At 29.2% G+C, this 23903-nt stretch overlaps 2 protein-coding genes across 6 annotated transcripts in view; both read left to right on the top strand.

Moving 5' to 3' along the window:
- LOC145181357 (uncharacterized) overlaps positions 1 to 13877 on the top strand; it is a 55060-nt gene extending 41183 nt beyond the window's left edge. For all 5 annotated transcript variants that reach the window (XM_090065738.1, XM_090065739.1, XM_090065736.1 and 2 more), the window contains 17 exons: positions 322 to 435; positions 647 to 811; positions 1296 to 1445; positions 1758 to 2009; positions 5308 to 5472; positions 8473 to 8729; positions 8901 to 9075; positions 9350 to 9448; positions 10270 to 10448; positions 10759 to 10885; positions 11001 to 11144; positions 11357 to 11499; positions 12075 to 12336; positions 12632 to 12805; positions 13018 to 13083; positions 13301 to 13530; positions 13629 to 13877. In XM_090065738.1, coding sequence (XP_089921864.1) covers positions 322 to 435; positions 647 to 811; positions 1296 to 1445; positions 1758 to 2009; positions 5308 to 5472; positions 8473 to 8729; positions 8901 to 9075; positions 9350 to 9448; positions 10270 to 10448; positions 10759 to 10885; positions 11001 to 11144; positions 11357 to 11499; positions 12075 to 12336; positions 12632 to 12805; positions 13018 to 13083; positions 13301 to 13530; positions 13629 to 13748 — 2822 coding nt within the window. In that variant the 3' untranslated portion in view covers positions 13749 to 13877. The remainder of the gene's footprint in view (positions 1 to 321; positions 436 to 646; positions 812 to 1295; positions 1446 to 1757; positions 2010 to 5307; positions 5473 to 8472; positions 8730 to 8900; positions 9076 to 9349; positions 9449 to 10269; positions 10449 to 10758; positions 10886 to 11000; positions 11145 to 11356; positions 11500 to 12074; positions 12337 to 12631; positions 12806 to 13017; positions 13084 to 13300; positions 13531 to 13628) is intronic.
- A 7706-nt stretch (positions 13878 to 21583) lies between these two features.
- Positions 21584 to 23903, top strand: part of LOC145200006 (uncharacterized) — a 28063-nt gene continuing 25743 nt past the window's right edge. The window contains exon 1 of the mRNA XM_090065733.1: positions 21584 to 21863. The gene's annotated coding sequence lies outside the window, so the exon portion shown is untranslated. The remainder of the gene's footprint in view (positions 21864 to 23903) is intronic.

Raw genomic sequence — 23903 nt, 5'->3', positions numbered from 1 at the left:
AAAAAATAACTTTCCAGTCATGTAGTATTCTATTAGATTTGTAACAGGAAACTATATAACAAAATTGAAATAAAAAAAAAGAATTAAAAAAAGCTTGCAAGATTGGAAAACTGTTGTCTAATTGATTTCTTTATCAGAATTTACTTTCCACATATAGTAAATATAGCCAATCCATTTTTTATTTTTGCTTAGAGTAACTTGTTAGTTGTTTTTTCACCTACAAACAAAAATACAAGAGATGAAGTGTGTTTATCTTAAGCTGTTTGTTTAACCTTTACGCTATGCGGTAATTTTTTATTTCTTTTTACATGAATTATTCAGGACTTGTATTGGAAGCTTCTATTCAGCCTAAAGCTGAGCATTGTCGTGGTAATGGTATCTGTGAGTTTCTTGTAGATAAAAGGGTCGAAAAACTTTTTCTTAAAGGAAAGTTAAGTGAGTATTTTTAAATTGCATTTTCATTGCTTGTGCAGTATTTCTTATTAAAATGAATGTCTATACAATCGACTTTCTTATTTTTCAGTTATCATATTTATCATCCTCTTTTCTTCTTTTTATGAAAGTTTCTTGGAACATTTTTATTCTCAATACTGTTATTTTAATTTCATTTTGACTTTTGCTTAACTAATTTTTTTGCTTGTTTCAGCAAAATCCAGTGTCAAGATTGAAGCTGGTATTAGTGGTGATATTGTATTAGGTGGAGATGTTACTTTAAAAAGTGCATCTTTGGTGTTAGAGTTTGGACCTACTAGTAACAAAATTTCTATAAAATGTGAATTTCATACTAAAGAGCCACCACTTGTCATTACAGGTTGCAATTATTAAAAAATTTCTTCATCTTTAGCAATTTTAGTTATTTTTTTAACAAACGCTTTTACTTTAAAAAAGGTTTTTGGTCTATGTTTTCATTCTTTTATATATATATATATATATACATATATATATATATATATATATATATATATATATATATATATATATATATATATATATACTGTTGTTTTTAAGAAAAGCAGCTTCAATTCTCTTTTATGGTAACAGTATTTTGTGAAATAAAAAACTTTTCTTGTAAAAAAGAAAGGAAGCAGTTTGCTGCTTCCTTTCTTTATTACAAGATTTGAAATTAGTACACAAAATATTTTTGAAATTAATACACATTAGATATTTGAAATTAGTACACAAAAAAATCTCTTTGCATGTTATAAGCAAATATTTGTGTTTCCAAATTAGATTTTTACTAACTGATTACATATTTTTATTGGATATAGTATAAATGCATCAATGCTTTTATCCAGGTTTTATTGAAATTGATTTAAGTGGAAAGTTAAAAATTGGTGGAACTATGAGTGGCATGATTCACAAACCATTTGGGATACAATGGCTTTCTTTTGGAAATCTTATGCTTAGTTTTGGACTTGATTTAAAGACTGCTCTTCCATCAATTGGTATTATAGTTTTTGTGCCCATTGATTGGTGTTATTTTATTTTTTATTTTCTATTGATATTTCATAAACTTTAAAAATCACTACTCAAATCTAAATAACTCTACGTTTTTTGAAAAGCTCACTGTTTGATTGTTAACATAAATTTGGTATTTATTTCTGTGTTATTTTAGCTCCTAAACTATTAAACCTGTTGCTTCGTTTTATTTTATTTCGTTTGAAAAAAAATTGTTTTTTTAAATTAAGTTTTTTAATTAAGTATTTTTAGTTTTATTTTATATAAGTTAAACTTATCTCTCAATAAATAATATTTAGAAATGGGAGCAGAAATTTGGCTGGGTAATATAAATAGTACAGGATCCCAAGATTTGTTTAAGTTTCAAGGTTATTTCGGGTTCGATGCAACCTCACCTTCAAAATGCTTTTTCTATGCTCGTAGCTTTGGAGCAGATTTAACCATTGATAATATTCTAAAAGCTCTTGGCTCTACCAGAGAACTACCTAAAATGGTTGCAGAAAGTGGATTCAAGGGAGAAATAAAAGTCTCCTTGAACCTTTACCCTGAAGGTAAACATTTTAATTCTACTTTTTAATCACAATAATTGTTATAATTAACATAAGTTTTTTTACACATTTCTATTAAATTTATCCTGTTTATCAGGTTCTGTTTTTTTTATGAGTAAAGTTATTACAATGAACTTAGAAGTTTTAAAAATCAAAATCCTCCCCCCCCCCCCCCCCTTCTTTCCAGCTATGTATCTTTGCTGGAGGGGAGGGGCTGCAGCTGTAAAAGTAGGACCAAATTTATCATTTTAAACAATATAGTGTTGTAGATTGATGGCCTAGCTCCATAGCTTTGGTATTGAATTTACTGACTGCCGCTAATGCCTTTTAGTGAAGGCTGAAAAGGGACAGTAATAGGGCGCTTAAAAAACTTTTGAATACTTTTTTTTGGTTGTTATCTACAACATTAACTTGATAATTTATTGCTTTTGTATGATTATTTTGCACAAACCCTTTTGCTTAAACTCAGCCTTATTGTTTCCCTCTAAAAATAAATCCTACATTTTGTCTTGTGCAAGCAAGTCAGTTTTTCTTCAAATTATTAATGGATATGCTGTATTCACCTAAGAAGATTTTACTTCACGATCACACTTGATAGCTTTCTACCACCACTAATCTCTCTCTCTTACTCAATTGCCAGAAGGTGAACTTCATGTTCCCATTTCATTTAATCAAAAAAATTACAAGATCCAAGTTTTGTTGTTGGACAACCTTTATACTTTGTTGATATCGCCTCCCACTTGACAATAATATCTAAGATCCTGCCCTTTAGTTTCTTGTGCCCATCTGTTCAATCTTTTTCTTCAGAAGTGGTGTTGCAAAAATCTTTGCATGCACATTGCATTTAACGCATTGGTGAAGAACCATTTGTTTGCTTATCTAAAATCCATATCATGTTGTGCTTTAAATCCTGATCCTAACCACCTGTGAGGGCAAACGCAGTTTGTTTAGTAGCATATTGTCAGTCTGAGTTACTGGCAATTAGTTTCATTTCGGAAAATGGGGAACACATTGATTGGATTTAGGAAGATGAATTAGACTTGGCTGATGTTCAATTCATTTACCAACAAAAATGTTTAAGACAAACTTGCAATGCCTATTTATATGCTGGATGAACACCTAAGCACACCATGAGGTTTAAAAATTTGTGATGTAGCATTAGAGAGAGGGAAGGTAACTGCCAAAAATGTTACAACCTAAAAGTGGTTGATGTAATACATGGAACATGTCAGCTAACTTTTGAAATTAATTGAAAAAGAAAAAAAAACAGATTAGATAATCTGCCTGTAGTGTGTCAATTTTCTGGTATTAGGTCTATTTTTACAGATAATAGTTGTTGGATTGTAATTTTTTGATTTGTGAAACAGTTTGAACAGACTGTATAGTTTCAGCTCAGAAGCTTGCATGTTCGGAAACATTAAACTTCACAGATGATATTGTGTTTTAAATGGTTTCTTCATGCATATAGCGTTACAAGTCACAGAGAAAGCTTGATTTCAGAGTTTAAAAAAGATGAACAAGACTTAAAAGATATTTTTTTAAACACATTACAACAAAAGAAAAATCAACTTCAAAAAACCGAAATGTAGTAGAATAAGAATAACTTTTTCCAGTATTGTAAGAAGCTTGAAATGTAGAAATTGTCTTTGATATTAAAGAAGTATGGCTCTAAATAGGGTTAGAAGGCTAAAACATTAAAAAAAATGTAGTCAAAGACAAGCAGTGGGCAAAACTCTTTTAAAATAAAAATATGTGGTACCTGATTTTGAAGACTAATCTCCATGAGAGATAAACTAAACTTAGTTGGTCAATAAATTTTTGCTTCAAACTTTGTTAATGCAATGTTTAAATCAGTTGTTGATGAAGAATTTGTTAACAAAGTAAAATGGAAAAAAAGTACCCTGAATCTTACCAAATTTTAATTCTATCAACCCTACAAAAGCTTTAAATATTTTCGCTTGAAATATATAAAAAAATTCAAGATAATATCAATCTTGAGTTTGGAAAATTCTGGAAAAACTAACAACCATTACATGTGTTAAACTTAAATGAAAAGTATTGATATTAAACCTGAAACAGCCAAATAATTTTTTTTTTTTTATTGAAAGTTCTGAAAATTAAAAAATCACTATTAAATAATCACTAAAACACTCTACTAAAAAAAAAAAAAAGGGAAACTATCACTTTTCAATATTTAACATAAAATTTGATCACTAGAAAATATACTAAGTTGGCCACTAAAAACCTTATTACCAGCTATAGGATATTTTAAATACAACATGTTTGCTTGAAACTGAAAGTAACTTTTTTAATTCAAAAGTTTACTGAAGGTTTTCTCTGCTAAAATCTAAACATCACTCCTACTAAGAGACCATTTCAGGTAAAATAAACATGAACAAAATACTTTGTAGTTTGTTACAACGTTAAATAAAACGTTAATTTATAAACATCACAAATTTATAAACCTCATGATGTGCTTAGGTGTTTCAGATCTTTTTCTGTTATTTTCAGAAACTGAAACAAAATTTCGAACCTTTCAAAAATTCGAGTTTAAAAATTCTGAAGTTAACTTTATACATTTTTGATTCTAGCTTCAACTTGAACTTGATGCTTTTCAAAATAAAAGTCAATTAGGAATTAACAAGTACTTTTTTCATAAAGTTACAAAGGACTTAATTAAAAGACAGTTAGCTGAAACCTTGGCATCAAGTTTGCTTTATCTCTATCAGAATATTTTGTCTCATTTTTGTAACATTTACATCAAGTTTGCTATATCTCTGTAGGAATACTTTGTTTAGCTTTTGAATTGAGTTTGCTTTATCTCTACAAGAGTATTTGTTTTATTTTTATAACTTTAATTAACAATTTTTATTTATAATATAATATTTGTAGAATTTCTTTTATATAACTATAAAAGTTGCATTATAATAAAGTTTAATTGCAACAATATCAAATTTGAAATCCCATATAAATACAACTTAAATGAGCTGTTTACAGTATATTTGTGCAACATAAAAAGAACAATAACTTTGTAAATTTTAAAATGTAAATCTATAAATTAGAACAAAAATCTAAAAATTTCAAAAACGTTATACAAACTGATGTGTGAAAATTAAAGTTTATAAACTCAGTTTAAAAAAGAATTGTTGAATATAAATGTACAACCTAAAATTACAAATAAATATTATAACTTAAGAAAAAGTTAAAATTAGTTTCATTTAAATTTTGTTCAAACTTCGAAATAATTTCTAATGTTTATATATTTTTCATTTTTGTTAAACTTGATTTCATTTTTTTTTAGAAAAAGTAATTGAGGAGTTTGGATTTTCTATACCTCCTGGCTTTGTGTTTAAAGGAAAAATTTCCATTTTGGGTTACAATATTGAATGTGATTTAAGGTTTAATCACGAAGTTCAGTCATTTTTCTTGGATGCAAAATTTGATCCAATTGATGATTGGGGATCTGGTATGGCATTTATATTTAAAATCTGTAATGTTTTATATGCATTAGGGTGGTTCGAAAATAGCTCATTGTAAAATTTCAACTAGAGTGGAAGCTTATAAGGTGCTCAGATATTGGTTTTATATATAAATTTTTTTTTTTTTTTTTCATTAATGTTCAAGGGTGGCCCAAGGGCCCTAAACTTTTTAATTTTGATGATTTTTATCAATTTTTCAGAAATTTCAACGCCTGTGGGCCACCCTAAAACAATGGGAAAAAAAAATTATCAGTAAACTCAGAAACAAATGAGTAATAGAAACAAATAAAAATGCACTCTTAATAAAATTTTTTATGTAAAAATTCTGAATGAACCTGAAAAAATTAGGAAAACCGAATATTTTGCTTTTTCAATCATTTACTTTTGAAATTTCAATCATTTTCTTATGATGACATTTTTATCATTTTTTACAGTTAAACCATCAAAAATTTTAAATATCATACCACAATATTGCATTTTATATATAAGTTTGAGAAAATATTTTTAAAAAATCCTTTTTTTTGTTGATCATGGTACAGTTTTATTGACTAAAAAGTCAAATAATGCTGGAAGTAGCATTTGCTGCAAGATCGTTTTTCTTGGATCCTTGTTTACTTTTCTTGTAGACATGGTTAAACAAGAACATATTTTTCCTCTTTTCCTCCTTATTGGATTTCATAATAAGCTCCTGAACCAATTTGATAGCTCTCTCAAAAGAATCAGACTACATCTAGAAATTTGATGGTAGTCTCAAACTCTAGATAAAAATCATTCAGCTCCCAGAACTGTGAAGAGGTTTCAAGCCACTGCACTTCCCCCTTCCCATGGCCAATCTTATCAAAAATTAGCCAAGATTGCTCAATAACAAGAGATGCTAGGGATGGAGCCTGATCTTGGGAGTAGTCTAGTGAGTGAAGAACCTTCTTATCTACTTCAATACGCTCCAGTTTGAAGACATTGGGTCTGTCCAAGTGAGTACTATAGAGTTTCTGAGCTAACTCGTCTCTATCAGGGTAATTCTTATCAGCTAAAGCAAACACAACTAGAACTCGACTTAGTACAGTTATAGCAGTACGCCTGAGAATATTTTTAGGTAAAAATACACTATATTCTTTAGCCTGAACATTTGTGGAAATAAATTTATCCAGATCATTTTCATCAGCATAACCTGCATTACTTAATGAATCAACAGAAGTATTTAATTCATCATGGTTTTCCACCAACTGCTCATCAGATTTCTCACTCACATCTCCACAAACCTTTTTAGAAGCTCTCTCACCTGCCTTTTTGAAGCTGGTGTCAGTAGGTCCTATGTAACCTCTCCTTTTCTCCTTTTGCATTTTCAAGAATTTGATATCTTCTTTCTTGACTTCAGCTGTTCTTTTTCTGTCCTGTTTTAAGTCTTCAATTAATACTTCTATGTTATATCCTATCCAAAATACCTTCTTAGATTCTGTTACAAAGTTCTCCCTCTTCATGATTTCTGCTAGTTTTTCTCTATTCCTATGAGATTGTAGCTTCTTGTATTTATTCAGCAATGTTTCAACTTGCTTCCTTAACTTAATAATTAATGATGAAAGACTTATGGTCAAGTAATTACAAATTATATTAAAATTAATGAAACAAGCGTAAGAGAATTCTGTACATCACAAGTTTTATACCCCCCAAGCTTCAAAGGAACCACCTGTTTAGACAATACAGAGGTGATTCTTATCTTCTGGACAGATTTGTGTAAAACCGTTACTGTTGCTACAGCAGACAAGATTTCTCAGAGCAGTATAAGGTATGCTTTTACAAAGGTGAAGATAATACTGAATAATCTCTTCTCCTGTGGCAAATTGCTTAGGTGGAAGTGAGTCCCTTGATTTACCTACTAAGAATATTTCATTGGCCCTTTTGCTTTTTTTTCCATGAATTTTTGGTATTTATATATTTAATTTAATTAGAAATAATAGTACATAACATAATTTAACTTTATAGATTTTCATATTTAAGAATAAACATATTTCTTAGATATTCACTTGTGTTTGTTTTTAAGTTTTGCTATTAGTTCAAACACTTGTTGACGTCACTTGCAGTCTTATTGCCAGTTTGGAATAAATTTTACAGTTGTACTCAGTACTGTTGTACGCTGAGAAAATACGTGGGTTATAGAGTAAATTGAAGTCTAGATTGTCTTCTTACTCATCTTAATTAACTTTAAATTATCTAAAAAAAAATATTATTTACACTGGTAAATGATTTTCTATTTATGAGATTTTGATTTTTTTTTCCATTGTTTTAGGGTAGCCCACGGGCGTTAAAATTTCTGAAAAATCAATAAAAATCATCAAAATTAAAAAGTTTAGGGCCTGTGGGCCACCCTTGAACATTAACAAAAAAAAAAAATTTATATATAAAACCAATATCTGGGCACCTTATAAGCTTCCACTCTAGTTGAAATTTTACAATGACCTATTTTTGAACCACCCTAATATGCATATATGATATTTTTTACAATGAGAATGTCATTTTTATTATTTATCTAACTCATAGCTACCAATTGAAATGAGACTTTTTTGACTGTGAAATCATCCTGCATATGATGAATAAAAAAAAAAGTAATTGGCATAAAATTATTATTAATTCAAAAAACCAAATTGCTATTACTAGCAAGCTTATTGCATTAAAATACTAACATTAAAAAGCTTTTCTATGTTTTTTTTATACTTTGTTTTTATATTTTTTATGTTTTTTTTCCTTTCATATATTTAGTTTTGAAAAAATATCAATCTGTAATACATATATGTTTAGTAGTTTAATTTGTGCTTAAAGCAAATATTTAATGCTATGCAAATGTTTGTAGCTAAAAGTTCAAAATAGTTTTAGATACTTACTTTTACTTATCAATTATAATTGATATGAACAAAAAATCACTTTTGACTATTTTTTTATTTTTGCTGTTTTGAGTAAATGTGTTGGATATATATATATATTTTTTTTTCTAGGTTTGATTAAACTGTATCGATCAGCTGAGAACCACACAGAGGGACCGGTTTTATACTTAGATATACAACCTAAAATGTCTAAGTTTGAAGTCTGCATCAAAGGATATATAAACATTCTTGGAGTAGGAAGTTTAATAAACATTGAAATTACAAGTTCCTCATTTTCTTTTGAAGTTTCTGGAAACTTATGGGGTGTTTTAACTATGTCTGTTAAAGTAAAAGCTGAATATGCTAACAAAAAGTTGGATTCATTTTCTGTAAGTGCATTGATTTATTAAAATGTTACTCTTTTTTTTCTGTAGGGGAGAGGGGGAAGGGAATTTATTTTGACATTTTTCATGTATTTAGAGAAAAAATAGTCAACCTTTTTAAAAAAAGATTTTTTTGATAAACTTAAGTAAAAAAAAAGCAATAAAATTTAAATTTAGTTTGAAGGATGCGTGGGTGCAAATATTAAAGATCTTGTTTCGAAATCAGCCATTGAAGCTATAAAAGCTGCACAAGAGAAAGCTAATGCTGTATTTTCGAAAGCAATTGACACTCTGAATAAAGCTAAATCGGATGTTGAAAATGTCAGGAACAAGATAAATAAATGGAAAGAAGGTAAAGGCATTTCACACATTTGTTGATGTCATTGAAAATATATTTTGTTAATTGCTATTGCCTTGTTTAGTCCTTTTTAGACAAAAAAAATTTTCAAATTTTCATTCACATAAAATCTTCACATTGAGTAATTGTAGCCCTGAGTATTTAAACATTTGGTGAAAAGAAAACAATGCTTGAATTGTTTCAAGTGTTTTAGATAATGTGCATATTTATATTTAAAAAAGATGATTTTAGGATTAACTGCAAACTAAAATTTTTACTCATGGTTTAGGAATTGAGGAATATAGAGTAAGATTAAAAAAACGAGAAGAAGAACTAAAAAAAGAGAGAGAAAATATGCAGACCAATTGTGGGAAAGAATGTGGGACGGGTAAATAAACTTTAGTCAAGGAATTTTTTTATTTTATTTTAACTTTTCTTTTTTTACATTAATGCTCATTGAAGAAATGGGAGCAGATCCTCCTAATCAGTATAGCTATGTTAAACTTAAGGACAGTTGGAAAGTTTCTCATTCGTAAGTCACTAGAACTTAGTTTTCAGTTTTTGAAATGAAATTTAGATGTATAGGAATGGATCAAAAAGCAGGTTTATCAAAACTGGGGTCAAAAAGAGATTATTCACAGTTATGATGGATATCATCAGAATCAGCAAAGAAAATTTTTAAATTTAATGTATTGCATTAGAAATACTCTGAAATAATTCATAATACTGTACAAAAGTAGTACAGTAATTTTAATACTGCATTTTAACATTTGAAATTTTAATACCGCATTTTAACATTTGAAATTTTAATACTGCTAGTCTGTACTACTTTTCTTGATTTGTGCTCATGCAACACAATCCTACCTCACATATGTACTGACATTTGTCACTTATGTTTGCCAGCTATAGGTTTGCTGCGAGAAAGATGCAAACATAAAAGCTTTTGTGATGGTATAACTAATGATAGCTTCGTTCATTAAGGAAACCTTATACCTATCAACTTTAGATAATTATAAAATGCAGCACAAAACAAGTTAATTTTTATCTGGATATATTTTTTGTTACTTATTTATAGCAGAAACGCAAAAATGTGATTTGCAAGGTCATTAATTTAGCAATAGCTATGTATTAGAAAAACATGAATTGAAACCTTACTGAAGCTCTGCTAAATTTTGAAACTTACTTAAAATCATGCATGATTTTTTTTAGTTTGCATTCCGTTTTTTGGATGGGTATCTCATTGCACTACTATTTGGGGACATCCTGTTGGCTGTTTGAGATGGGATAATTGTAAATGGAAGGCTCCCAATCTTATATGCATTGCTGCATGTGAGATTAGAAAAGGCTTGGCTAAGTTTGCAGCTTGGGCTGAGCAATTAGGAATAAAGGTAAGTCCCAAATATTTTTTAAAACAAATTCAGTTTTGGTTTTCTTTTATCTGATATTTGGTCGATTTTATATGATATTTGGTCAGTTATCAGTTGTTAATTATAAAAATCTTGATGTTTATAATTAACAACTGAAGTTTATGAAAAAAATTTTTATTAAAAATACTTGACCAAGTATTTATCGTTTTTTTTTTGTTTTTATTTCAATTACCTTTAACATTTTTCCGGGATAATGATAAAGTTAAAAAAAATCTAAGGCGAATTTGTACTGGTCTTGAAAAAGTGTTTCAAAGTGTTTATTTTTATTTAGATTATGTTGGGATTAGCCTCAATAGGAGAGCTCTTAGGAGATGCTGCTTCTGAATTGACAAAAATTGCAGACGGTATTATTTCTGTAGCTTCAGGATTAGTAGACTTTGCAAAAGATGCAACAAATGGTAAAATTAAAATTTATTTGTTAAATTCGTTTTTTTTACTACTATAACTGCATATAAGTATTTTTTAAAAAAAACAACTTTTTACTTCTTTAACTTGGTAAAATTTTATTTGCAGCAATTTTCGACTTGGCTAAATTATTGTTAGACATTAAAATTGATTACCTTTGTCTGAATGCTGAATTTAACCCACAAGCCAAAACTTGTGTTGGATTTGGTCTTGCAGGGAAGATACTTGGTTATAGGTCTTTTAGTTTTAATGGTAAGTTGTATGAACTTTAATTATTTTTGTAATCTTCATTATGTTATTATGTTACAGTAATTATGCACCATTATGTTACAGTAATTATGCACCATTTATCTTTCATAAGCTAAAAAAAAAATTATAAAGATTCTGAACAAGCAGCAATAAAATTTTTTAATTTCTTTACTTTTATTCTTTTTCTTGGTAAAATAGGATTGCATTTTTTTTAGGAACAATATGTATTGACTTATCTACATTCAAAACACTGGGTTCTACGACAGCAAAGTCTGCAGAACCTAAGATTGAAAAGTTGGAAGATAATACTGCAAGCATTGATGCAAAAGCTAAAGATGTGGACCGAGCTTGTAAACAGGTCTACTGAAATCTAAACATTTAAAATCTAAATAGATCTGTTTTCTAAACAACGTAGAACTTTGCAATAAAAACACATTAAAAAATTTAAAATTTTCTAGATCAAAAAAGTTTAGAAAGTTGTAATTCGCAAGTAACACTTTAAGTTTCCTTGAATTTTTATGAAAATTGTCTTAACTGTTAAATTTGATTTTGATCGAGCTTGTAAACAATTATATTGATATATCAATACTTAAACTGAACAGATCTTTGTTAAACTTGAACTTTACAATAAATGGAATAAAATCAAACAATTTATTGCTATAATTTCTTTAGAATTTTTCATCAACTTTATAGATAGAACTTTAGGAACGTTATTTTCGCAATCAAAGTTAAACTGATTTAGATAATTATCATAATCTTTTTATCATAGTCAAAAATACTTTGAAACTTTACAATAAAATTATGAATAAAAAATTTAAACTTTTCTAAATCAAAAATGTTCAGAAGTTCTAATACTCAAGAAATCAAAGTTTTTCTTATGTTTTTAAGAAATTTTAACTTTTAATTAACAAAACTTGTGTTTACATTTTTTAGATGGAGAAAAACGCATCACGTATCGAAAATGAAGTCAAATCAACAACAACAGCTAAATTAGAGAAGCGATCACACGTTTACACAGAAGAAGAACTACGGCTTCACAAACTGGTTTATGACCCTCTACCAGATGTAAACTTAAGAAGTGAAAAGACAAACATTGCAATGACACGTGCAGTGCCTTGGGAATCTCTTAATGTTGAAGAATTTGGCACGAGTGCAACCGATGCAGCTTTTACACGCCATCAAATTCCTAACGAAGGTATGCAAGTATATCCCTGTGTCAATTTAATGACAAGAAGATGATTGGTTTTTTGGAAAGTTCTGAGAAAACAAAATTAGATTAAGAACTGCATCTCTTTTTTCTTGTAATGCATAAATAAAAGTGTATTTAAAAACGAATAGAACAAATTTTGAAGACTTTTTTTATACAGTTTGGTAATTCGACATAAGTTATTGGTTTAAATATTGATAATTAGTTAGCATAAAAATGAGAGTGTTTCAAATGACGTAGTTGTTTAAATCAAAGTTGATTTTTTTAATATATTGTTTTTTAGAATCTCATGACGCTTGCCATCAACATCAAAACGTTCTTTCGAGGTATAGCACAATAGCAAATGGTTTTTCTTCAGCTATCGAACATTTAAATGACGCCAAAGAAGGTTTCATGTACCAAAAGAGATCATACTTAAATCAACTAGACTATTTGAATGGTTTAGTTCGTTCAGGACGTAAGTAATACTTGCTAAAATTATTACTTTTATTAGTTTTTAATTTAATTTGCTCATATTTTGTTTTTAATTAAAACAACAAAACTTCATTCACCCACCACTCACTACTCACCACTTCTCTTGTCACCACCACCAACAATCACCCACAACCATTGCGACTACTTTTGTTGAGCCAAAAAGCTGGAATATTTTCTCCTCTAAAAACTCTTTAGCTTTAAATAACATGACTTTGGATGAACAAGAAGATCTTTGGCATTGGAAGGATTACGCAGAAGATCGTAAGTAACATTTACACGGTATTTTATTTTCGTGCGGTGTAAAAAAAAGTAGCTGCTTTAAAATAAAACTATTTTTTTCAAAAATGATCAATATTGTTAAGAAATTTAAAAAATTTCTTTTCAAAACTTCCTTTAAGTATTCCGAAATTGTACATTCTGTTAATAGTTTTATAAATTTATCGGATAAATCTCATTCAAACTTTTTTATCTCCTGCAGATATTAAAAGCTACTTAGATAAAGCGACAAGTGTGTTCCAGGGGAAAAAGCGTGACAGCATAAATCACGTGCGTCAGGCATTAAATGATGTTATCGAAAGTGATCGAGGCTTAAAGTTGCCCGAGTACATCAAATACTTGCATTCTCTAGCTGTCAAAGCTGATAAGAAATCTCAAGTCAACCAAAAGCCAACTAAGGATTCTACCAGTTCTTGGCATCACATCAAGAAAGTTAGTTGGTTCATATATGTTCCGATGTTTTTCTTTTTCTTGACTTTGTTTGAACTGTAACTTTACTGCATTTAAAACATGATTAAATGCTATTTTAGATTCTTCTGAACGTGGCTACAGATGATAACATACCGACTTTTGAGCTGGCTAAAGAAATTGGTAAAGTGCAAAAGATGCTGTCGGCCATGAAGAGATCTAGCATTCCTTGCGCAGCGTAGTTTTTAAGTTAATTTTATGTATATTCCTTTATTTAAATTTATTTCGTTTGGAATATCGTATAAAATCTAATGATGTAAATTATTTGCATACATGAATGCTTCATATGAAATATCTGATTGAAGGATAAATCCGTGTAGTTTTTATATTTATATATATTAGTTCATCCTGCAATCCATAAAAATTCGATGCAAAAAATATTTTGAAAAATACTTCAATGTGTTTTAGGTTTTAAATCTCCAGAAAAAATTTTCTAACTTTTTTATGATGAAAAGCTGTTTGTTTGATCTAGAATTACGTGGTCCTAAAAAAAAGTGAACAAAACAGAATTTAAGTAAAAAACCGAATATTTTAAACGATGCTAAAAGACCAATGAATAAAAAGAGGAAAAAAATATTAACAACACTTGATGACTAAAAAATGAGACAAAATTTAAATCAATTTATGTATGCTATTCATAATCATGCGATTGAAATAAATAAGTATATTTATAGGGAACTTAATACTCTATTAAAACTATATTATAGTTTGAAAATATTAATTAAAATGGCTCCGTATAATACAAGTTTGCAAGATGACCTAAGAAAACGCATTTGCCAATTTAGAAATTCGCATCTGGAAAATCTTCACAGTAAACACTTTCTAGATAAAGGAGCATCAAAAGCGACCGTACAAAAAAAAGGAAGCGGTCCAAAGGCGAAAAAAATGGACAAAAAGCACATAGACCAACTGAAAAAGGCATTTGATCATCATCACGGTGTTTCACGTCAAGTAGCTCGAAGATTCGATTGTGACCGGTCGTATATATCTAATATTCTTAAAAATAAGACGAATATTAGATATTACAAGAAGAAAAAGATTCCACATCGAAGTGAAGGCCAACTAGCTCGAGTCAATTCTTTGTGTCGACATATTAATCGCAATTTTAGGAATTTTGATTTTGTTTTGGATGACGAATCATATTTCACTTATGCGAATACAACATTGGCTGGCAACGATGGCTTCTATTCTAGCGACGTGTCATCTACAAATAGCGACCCCAAATTCAAAAGAAAGAAGAAGTACGAGGAAAAGGTGCTAGTCTCTTTGATTATATCGCCTAAAGGGACTTCAAAACCAATATTTTTTGAAAGTGGCCAGGCAATCAACAAACAAACATATATCGGATGTCTCCGCAAGCGTTTAACACCCTTCATTGATGAACATAATAAAAATGAAGAGTAGTTGTTCTGGCCAGATTTAGCTAGCTCACACTATGCAAAGGAAGTGGTTTCTTTTCTCGATGTCAATAACATCAAATACCTGCCAAAGGTAAAAAATCCACCCAATGTAGCAAAAGCTCGACAAATTGAGGACTTTTGGGGTCAGTTAAAACGCTTAGCCTACGAGGATAATTGGCAAGCATCAAGCATTCCTCAACTCAAATGGCGTATCGTGAATCGCTTTAACAAAGATCCGGAAGTGGCAAAACGTTATGCCTCAATGACTTCAGGTCGAATTGCTTTTAATGATGTTATTGAAAACCAATAAATATATTTTTTTAAGTATCATGTAATTGTTTATAAATTTATTTCAAATTAAATTTGATAGCTATGTAAGTATGGCTATAATAACAATTTTAAAGTTGTCTCATTTTTTAGTCATCATGTGTTATATATTGAGAGGGCGGGGTTGAAAATGTCAAGATCGGGAAGAGTAAGTGTGATAGGAATGTGAGACTTTTCAGTAAAATATTAATCCAAAAGTAAGAATTGTAATAATGCCTAAAGGAAAATATGTAAAGTATTATAATACTTACCACTGGTTTTTCTTTTCTTACTGATACTACATAAATATTTTTACCCATTTATCTCATGAATATATTCTTTCAGCATAAACAAATAACATTACATTAATACAGATAATAATACGTAAACAAAGTCACAAAAATATTTTCTCTTATCACTTTTGGACACGCAGCCTCTCGTAGACTTGGACTCGTAGCCTCTCGCAGACTTGGACTCAAAGCCTATGTTAACTATGACCATTTTTGTATCTTATTTTTCTCTTTTTCCAAAAATTTCCTTTTTTAAAATCTTATTTTTTTTTTTTTTTATCTAATCTCGATTAATTCTCTTAAACGATGTTATTTCAAATAGTGTTACTTAATGATATCTAGGGCAAGAGTAACACCTAAAATTCACACCTACCACATCAAGGATTTCAACATTGGTCAAGGTATAAGCGAAACAATAATTATCCAGAGTATAAAGAAAGATTTTTGTGCTGCATAACTGATCTAAACAGTATCTTTAAAGAACTGCTAGTATAGTTTTAGTTATTAGAGATAAGGAGCAGAAAATCGTTGCTTACGGTTTATAAAGAACATTTTAACCAACTTAATCCTTAAATGCTGTTAATTTAAAAATTATGAATTTTTAATATTACATTTAAATTAGTATTGAAAAGTATTTGTACTAAAAGAATATATTGAGCTATTTGTTAATAAATTTTTTGTGGAGAAACTCAAAAAAAATTTCTGAAGTTGTAATCAGATGCTATTTAATAGTAATGTAATTTTTTAAAAAAAGGGTTTTAACATTTAATATCTATTTATTTAATATAAAATAATATTTTTATCATTTAATTTTCAAAATAAATCTATTTAAGAAGGATTTAAGAGTCAATAAAAATATGTTAATAGACGTTTTTGTTTTTTTTCTTGTTTTACCAACAGGTAGTCTATCGACCAGATTTTATATTATATATTCATGAGATTCTAAAAAGCAATATTAAAAAAAAAAAAAAAAATCAACTTTGATTTAAATAACTACGGGGTTTGAAACACTCTCATTTTTATGTTAATTATCAATATTTAAACCAAAAACTTTTCAATCATTTTTTAGCAATTTTATACATTTTGGTAGTAGTTTACACCTTAGGAAATGATTTTCACGCTATGCTTAAGCCACGTCAAACCACGCTTTAAATAGCAAACCAATATTTTGGTTTATAAAATAAAAACGGGACATGTAGCAATTAAACAATTGTAATAAATATTGTTGGTATTACATAGTAGAACACTCTTGTAAAAATAATTTTGAAAATAGTTACAAAATTTAAAATAAAGCTGCCATAAATCTGTAACTCGTGAACCAATCCGATTGAAAATTTATCCAAAGTTTGGTGTGGTTGAAGGCAACATTTGCACCAAATTTTATCAAACTATGTTGATAAAATTTGGTGCAAATATTGCCTTCAACCACACCAGTGGTTCTCATTCTACAGGTGTTTTTATTGGCACACTATGAAGTCAAAATTTCACTCAATTTGAACATTCAAATGAATTTATCTTCCCCGGACAAAATAAAATGATTTCAAAATTTTCATCACAGGGTACCTTGATGTGTACGCTATCACCCCATATAAGTGGCGTTCTTGGGTCAGTTAGGTTGGTATTATCGGGATCCATGCTAACCGTGGTGTATACTTTTCACCACGGTTAGCTTACTAAACTTATTTCTGAACTTGCACACGAGTATTTGTGAAATATTTGTGTAGAGCGCTCAGCAACTTTCTTTGTTGCATTAGGAACAACTCAACAAAGGTCCAGAATATTGTTAAAGTCTTTTAAGAGACATTGTTTTTTATAGCAGAGCTATTCTTTTAGAATCAGAAGGCCTACTCATCGATAATGTAAATTATGATGTAAATAGAAGCTGATTCACAAAAAACATTTTCTCAAGAAATTGAAGAACTGTTTGAAATTGCTCATGAAGATGCTTTAAAGTTAATCACAATAGAAGAAGACAAGACCTTTCTTATACTACAAAGTGAAGGGAGAAAAGGCTATATGATTTCAGTTGATTGTGAATTATTCAAACAAAAACAGCATATTTTAAACAGAAAAAAAGCGCAACAGTCACAGACCTAGTTTTGACAGAATCAGACTCCTCTCAGGGTACAGATCATGAAGTAGATGAATTTATTCCATCATCAGCAAAGAAACTGAAAAAGAGTAAAGAAACAGAAAAAAGAAAGTGATTTTTTCAGCATTTTGTTCAGGTCTTGATTGTTTGAAAACTCCCAATCGTTCTGGTTCCTTGGTTTTGCCTACAATTTGCCAAGTGTTAAGTGACAATATTAAAGATTTTTCTACATCGTATGAATCTCTTCAATAGGTACGTATTGAAAATTGTAAAGAAGTTGCGAAAAGAATTATTTCAGAGTTCGAACCACACCTTCCTTTAACTGTGTTTTGGGACGGAAAATTGTTACCCAATTTGACAATAATAAATTAAGTTGACCAACTGTCCATATTAGAGACAAGATATGATGTAGAAAAAATGTTGTTAGTTCCAAAACCGGAGAGAGGTACTGGTGAACAAATAAGTTACGCCACAGAACAAGCTTTAAAAGATTGGAGCATTTCATATGACAGATTTGTGTAGCTCTCTTTTGATACTACTTCAAGCAACACAGGTATACATTATGGTGCTTGTACCTCACTGGAAAAACTAATTGGAAAATCTTTATTATACACATCATGCTCATGAAGTAATTTAATCCCATGGTTACAAAACTTGTTTTGGAGTATCTTCTAGTCCAGAAGTTAAGTTGTTTCAACGATTTCGAGTGAAGTAAACTTAGTTCTAAATCATGGCTCTTAATTGATGCACATGGTTAGCATGGATAACGATATTGCCAACCTAGCCCAACCTGACCAAAGAACGCCACTTACATGGGGTGATATAAGGTACCCTGTAAGGCAAATTTTGAAGTCATTTTATTTTTTCCGCGGATGATAACTTCATTTGAATGTTCAAATTGAGTGAAATTTTGACTTCATAGTGTGCCAATAAAAACACCTGTAGAATAAGAACCACTTTATATAATTTGATTAAATTTGGTACAAGTGTTGCCTATAGCCACACCAAACTTTGGATAAAATTTCAGTCGGATTGTTTCAATGGTTACTGATTTATGGCAGCTTTAGTTTAAATTTTATTAGTTTTTTGCTACTCATACCTCAAAACGTTACCGATTACTGTGATATTCGGTCACTATTCTCAAAACTATGGTTACTTGAGTGTTCTACTATGTAATTTTAACAATATTTATTACAATTGTTTAGTTGCTACATGTCCCGTTTTTATTTTATTGACCAAAATATTAATTTGCAATTTAAAACGTGATTTGCTTTGGCTTTTGCATAGCGTGAAAATCTCTGCATTTCCTAAGGTGTAAACTACTACCAAAATGTATAAAAATGCTAAAAAATGATTGAAAAGTTTTTGTAAGGATATCTGCATAGAAAATAAAAAATATTTATTTCTCTTAAAACAAAAAAACTGTTTAAAACAGCTTACTGTTTTCCAAGCAGATCGAATATGCCAACTATACAAGACCAAAACTAATATCAGTGATTCTCGGATAACACAAAGACAAATCAAATTTTGCAGAAATACTTTGTGCAGGAAACAAGAGGGGAAAGAAGTTCCACTCCCCCTTATGTTTGACTTTAAGTCAATGCAAGTGAGACTTGAAACAAAAGCCAGGATGTGTCATTGCCTAATCTGCCAAATTGGTCGTTCAAAGCTGCAAGAAAAACATCCTCTTGAAGAGCAAACCACCATTAAGAAAGAACCAAGTGTGCACTGCAGTACATGCCTCAGTCCTTTAGGATAAGGCTTGCCAAACGTGCCACTCGAATAAAGTACAGGGAAAACCTTCAATCTTTATCAGCATATGATGCCAAAGCAGCCGAACAAATTGCATCTCGAGTTATTTCCCGAAAAGAATTATTCCCAGAAGGAACTATTCAACTTGATACAGCATCCGGCGGGCCCCACTTCCAATAACCCCCTGTAATTATTTATACTTAAATGATTTTTACATGCATACATTGAAAGAAAGACTATTATGAAAAAAGACTTGATAGATTTTAGTAAATATATTTTTGACAAGTTTCTAATCTAAATTTTATTGTAGATTTACATTTATAACCAAAAAAATTAAAAGTACAATTAGTTCTAATACAATGTTCAGTCAGTTTAAGTCAGTTCTGGACCATTAGTTACAATCATTGCCGCTGAGAAAAACTTCGGGCCCGGGCGAAGTTTTCTTTACAGGTCCTCATTATGATCAATCATAGGCCCGGGCCGCTAGAAGCGTACTCTGGCCATTGAAAAATAAAAATGAATGTTAGTTCTTTTCAAAGCTAAAAGTGTTTGAATTTTTTAAAAAGGTAAAGTTAGGAAAAAGTGCACAAAAAATGATGCTAGACACTGTTTCATAATAGAGCTTTGCAAGCCTATCGACTGGCTAACAAATTAAATTGATTTTCAAAGCCATTTCGGTTTCCATAGATAAAATTCGTAAGTCATTTAAACGGTTTAGTGTAATTGTTGATCTTAATGTTTTTTATTTTTTTCAAAGCACTAAAAGATATTTCTGCTTGAGCAACTGTCACTAGAATTGTGCAAAATAGCCTTATTGCAATTATAATGATTGGAAACAGCACATCTAGTTTGCGTTTTGAATTTCATTTAATAATTCAACGGGCTGGAGAGAAATATTTTGTATATTGGCATCATAAATTGGTTTTAAATGTAGCATTTAATCTCTTAGATGATCATTCTCCTACATTCTCCTATTTCTTGATCATTTAAGTCACAGAACAACCATAGTACATTGAAAAAGAATCTATTTCCTTTGCTGAATTAAATCTTTTTATTTTTCCAATGATGCTTTTCATAAAAACATTGAAAATATTAGTTCTAAATTTTTCTGTCTACGTCCATTTTAACTGGTGTGCTGTTTTTTTTCCTTTTGTATATTTTTTTCCTGAAAGTTCTGTGTTTATCTGTAAAGATGTGCCCAACAATCTACATTCATTTAAAATAGTATCCCAACTACCTCTTATTGTATTTAATTCATCAAGAAGACCTGACAAATTGGTTATTTCTACATCAATTGTTGCATTGCGAACTTGTTATACAGTACTTCTGTAATTTATAGCTGCAAGAACTTTTTGCCATATTTTTGCCAGTACTAAGAATTCCATATATTTTTTTATTCCGTTAAGATCTGATCGAGTTTCCGAAGTTAAGTTTAATTCTAAAAAGGTAATTCTATGTCAAAGCAATAAGTCGAAGTTACCCACCATTTCAGAAATACTTGAGTTTTGACACAAATGTAGTTAACAGTTCTGTTTGGAATAATCAAAGTAATTTGAAGCCAATTTTATTATTTCGAGAGTTATGGGCCTTTGAAGTTTGAGAATTTTTACGTTTTTTTATTCTCCGCGCTCTTAGCAATGTCTATATCAACACTAAAATGTTTAAGTATACACAGTTGCATTAAATATACGTTTACAAAATTTAATTGGTATAGAAAATTTTGATGGAAGAAATCGAAAATTATTACTTGAAGTTACTAGATCTTATATTTAACAAAAAACTTTGAAATGCAAACCAGGTTTTTTACGATAACTTTTCAGTAAACATGTCTAGCTTAAGATTAATTACGGAAAAGGTATTGATGCATTTATTTCGAATCTTTACAGTATTTGTTTGTATATAAAAATACCCGTAAGAGGCATAAATTATATCACTGTTTTTCAATGCACGTATCTATTTTGTTATAGCTTTATTTTTAAAATTTTATTTGAGCTTTTTTTTTTCCGATTTGGTTATAATCTCCATGACTACACTTATTTAGTTTAAAATAAAAATGAATTTCTGGTTTCTTGTTTGATTAACTAAATGGAGCAATTGGTTCTAACATTTGAGTATTAACAGTAATGTTTATGTGAGAAATTACTTTTTTTTAAATGTTGGTTTTAGAAAGATAAAATATTAAAACTAAATATTTTTATAATGGCTAGAACATCTCAATACTCAGTTGGATTAATTTTAAAATCAAATTGTCACAAATTAATGTTTACAAACCACATTGGAATAAACTTTTTTTAAGATTTAGCTCCAGACGAGCAAAATTTAGTTGCACTGAGGTCTGGTGTTTTTCCTGCTTTAACAATTGACATTTGTTTTCATCACCAAAAATTCTTGAGAAGTTTCCTGTGTTTTAGAATAAATGCTGTAATCCGCTGATAGTTCACAAATGACCATGCAAAGGTTAGTAAAGCTTGACATAAAGTTTTTATAAATGTTCCTTGGTCATAATTTTAAGTTCATTGTGTTTGTTAAAACTCGGCATATTTTCTATTATTGAGTTATATTTTTTAACTTAGCATCTCTCAGAGAAGTCAAGTTAAGAACCATAGCTTTATACAACAGGTTAAATATTGTACCTGGTCAAAAAATTTGTACAAATTGCTTAGTCAAATTAAAAGCTTTCACTGAAATTAATACTGATAAAACTGATATTGCTGATGATTACACAACTGAAAGCATAAATAAAGAAGACGTATTTAACATTCAACATGAGGTTGATATAAATAAAAGCAGACTAGAAATTTCTGACTGTCTCAGTATAAAAATATCTAATAATAAAATCTAGATCTTTAGCTCAGATAGAAGGAATTCTTGCAGTTCCATAAACTAAAAGAGGTAAAACGCTTCCAGATCAAATAAATACTTCAGTTAAAAATTTTTATGAAGATAGTGAAAACTCTAGCCAGATGCCTGGTCAAAAGGAGTTTGTAAGTATTAGTTGGAAAGTCCATAGGCAAAAGCGACTGCTTTTATCAAGCTTAAAAGAGTTATTTGTCTCATTTAAAATTCTTTATCCGCTTGTAAAGTTAGGCTTTTCCAAGTTTTATGTTTTAAGACCTAAATGGTGTGTTTTGCCAAACTCATCAGGAACCCATTCTGTGTGTGTAATTTTCAGTGCATCCTTCATCCAGTAGTTGAGTACTATAAAGAAGATCAAGTGTTGGATTCCACTTCATATTGCATTACATCAGATGATAACAATCATGATGTAGCAATGGTTTACGAGGTACAAAAATCAATTATCAATAATCTGAAGAAACCTAGTATTGTGAACGTAATCTACTTTTCTGATGGCTGTTCATCTCATTATAAAAACTGCAAAAATATTTTTAACCTATGTCAGCATAAATCAGACTTTGGAATAGATGCAAAATGGGTTTTTTTTGCAACCAGCCTTGGAAAGCAATCTCGGGATGGTATAGTAGGAACAGTTAAACGGCTTGTACCTAATGCTAGTTTGCCGAGAATTTCTACAAATCAAATATTGAACTCACGTGATATGTTTACATGTTGCACAAACAACATCAAAGGTATAAACTTTATTTTTATTTCAAGCGAAAGTTTGATAGAAACAAGATTGTTAAAATCTGAAAGATTTAAAAATGTAAAAACAATACCAGGAACTAGAGACTTTTATGTAATTAAGTAATTTAGAGATGGTGGATTATTTTTTTGGATTTTTCTTTCAAATCAAAATAAAAATATTGATGGTTTTTGAGAACTTTTTTTCTAAAAAAGTGTTTATGGGGTAAGAAATAAGTGGTTCTGCTGAGCTAAAATTTTTTGGGCGCTGTTTTTTTTTAATATTTGCCACAAATTTGGAGTGTATGGTATATATATATATATATATATATATATATGTATATATATATATATATATATATATATATATATATATATATATATATATATATATATATATATATATATATATATATATATATATATATATATATATATATATATATATATATATATATATATATATATATATATATGTATATACATATTTGATCAAACACATATATTGCCTAGCACTGCAAAAATATATTTTCAAAATAAGCAGTTATGCACTAAAGTAGGTTACATAATATAATGCCAGTAACATCTTAGAAGAATCGATTCAGTTGTTAGTCACTCATATTGGTCAGATAATAGTTCAAGAAGCGTTATTACTTTTCTGACATCTATCTAGGAATAAAAAAAAAACATAAGATTGTTAAACATTGTATGAAAATACCATTGCTGCTTACTATACAATTGTGCTATTACCTTTCAGCACAAAGCATAGTAAAAAACTAAAAGGTATTTTAGTTTCTCTAAAAAAAAATAAAATAAACGTTATATAGAATAAAATAATAATAAATAAAGTTGTAATAAAAAGTGAATTGTGCTTAGCATGCACCTGTTAGGATAACTATTTTAAAATTATATTTTCTT

The sequence above is a fragment of the Hydra viridissima genome, unplaced genomic scaffold (genome assembly GCF_058129835.1).
Source record: "Hydra viridissima isolate aposymbiotic clone 2 unplaced genomic scaffold, HvirCarnegie_v1 scaffold_10, whole genome shotgun sequence".
Classification (NCBI taxonomy): domain Eukaryota; kingdom Metazoa; phylum Cnidaria; class Hydrozoa; order Anthoathecata; family Hydridae; genus Hydra; species Hydra viridissima.
The sequence above is the reverse complement of the archived record's forward strand: the minus strand, read 5'-3'. Positions and strand labels throughout refer to the sequence as shown.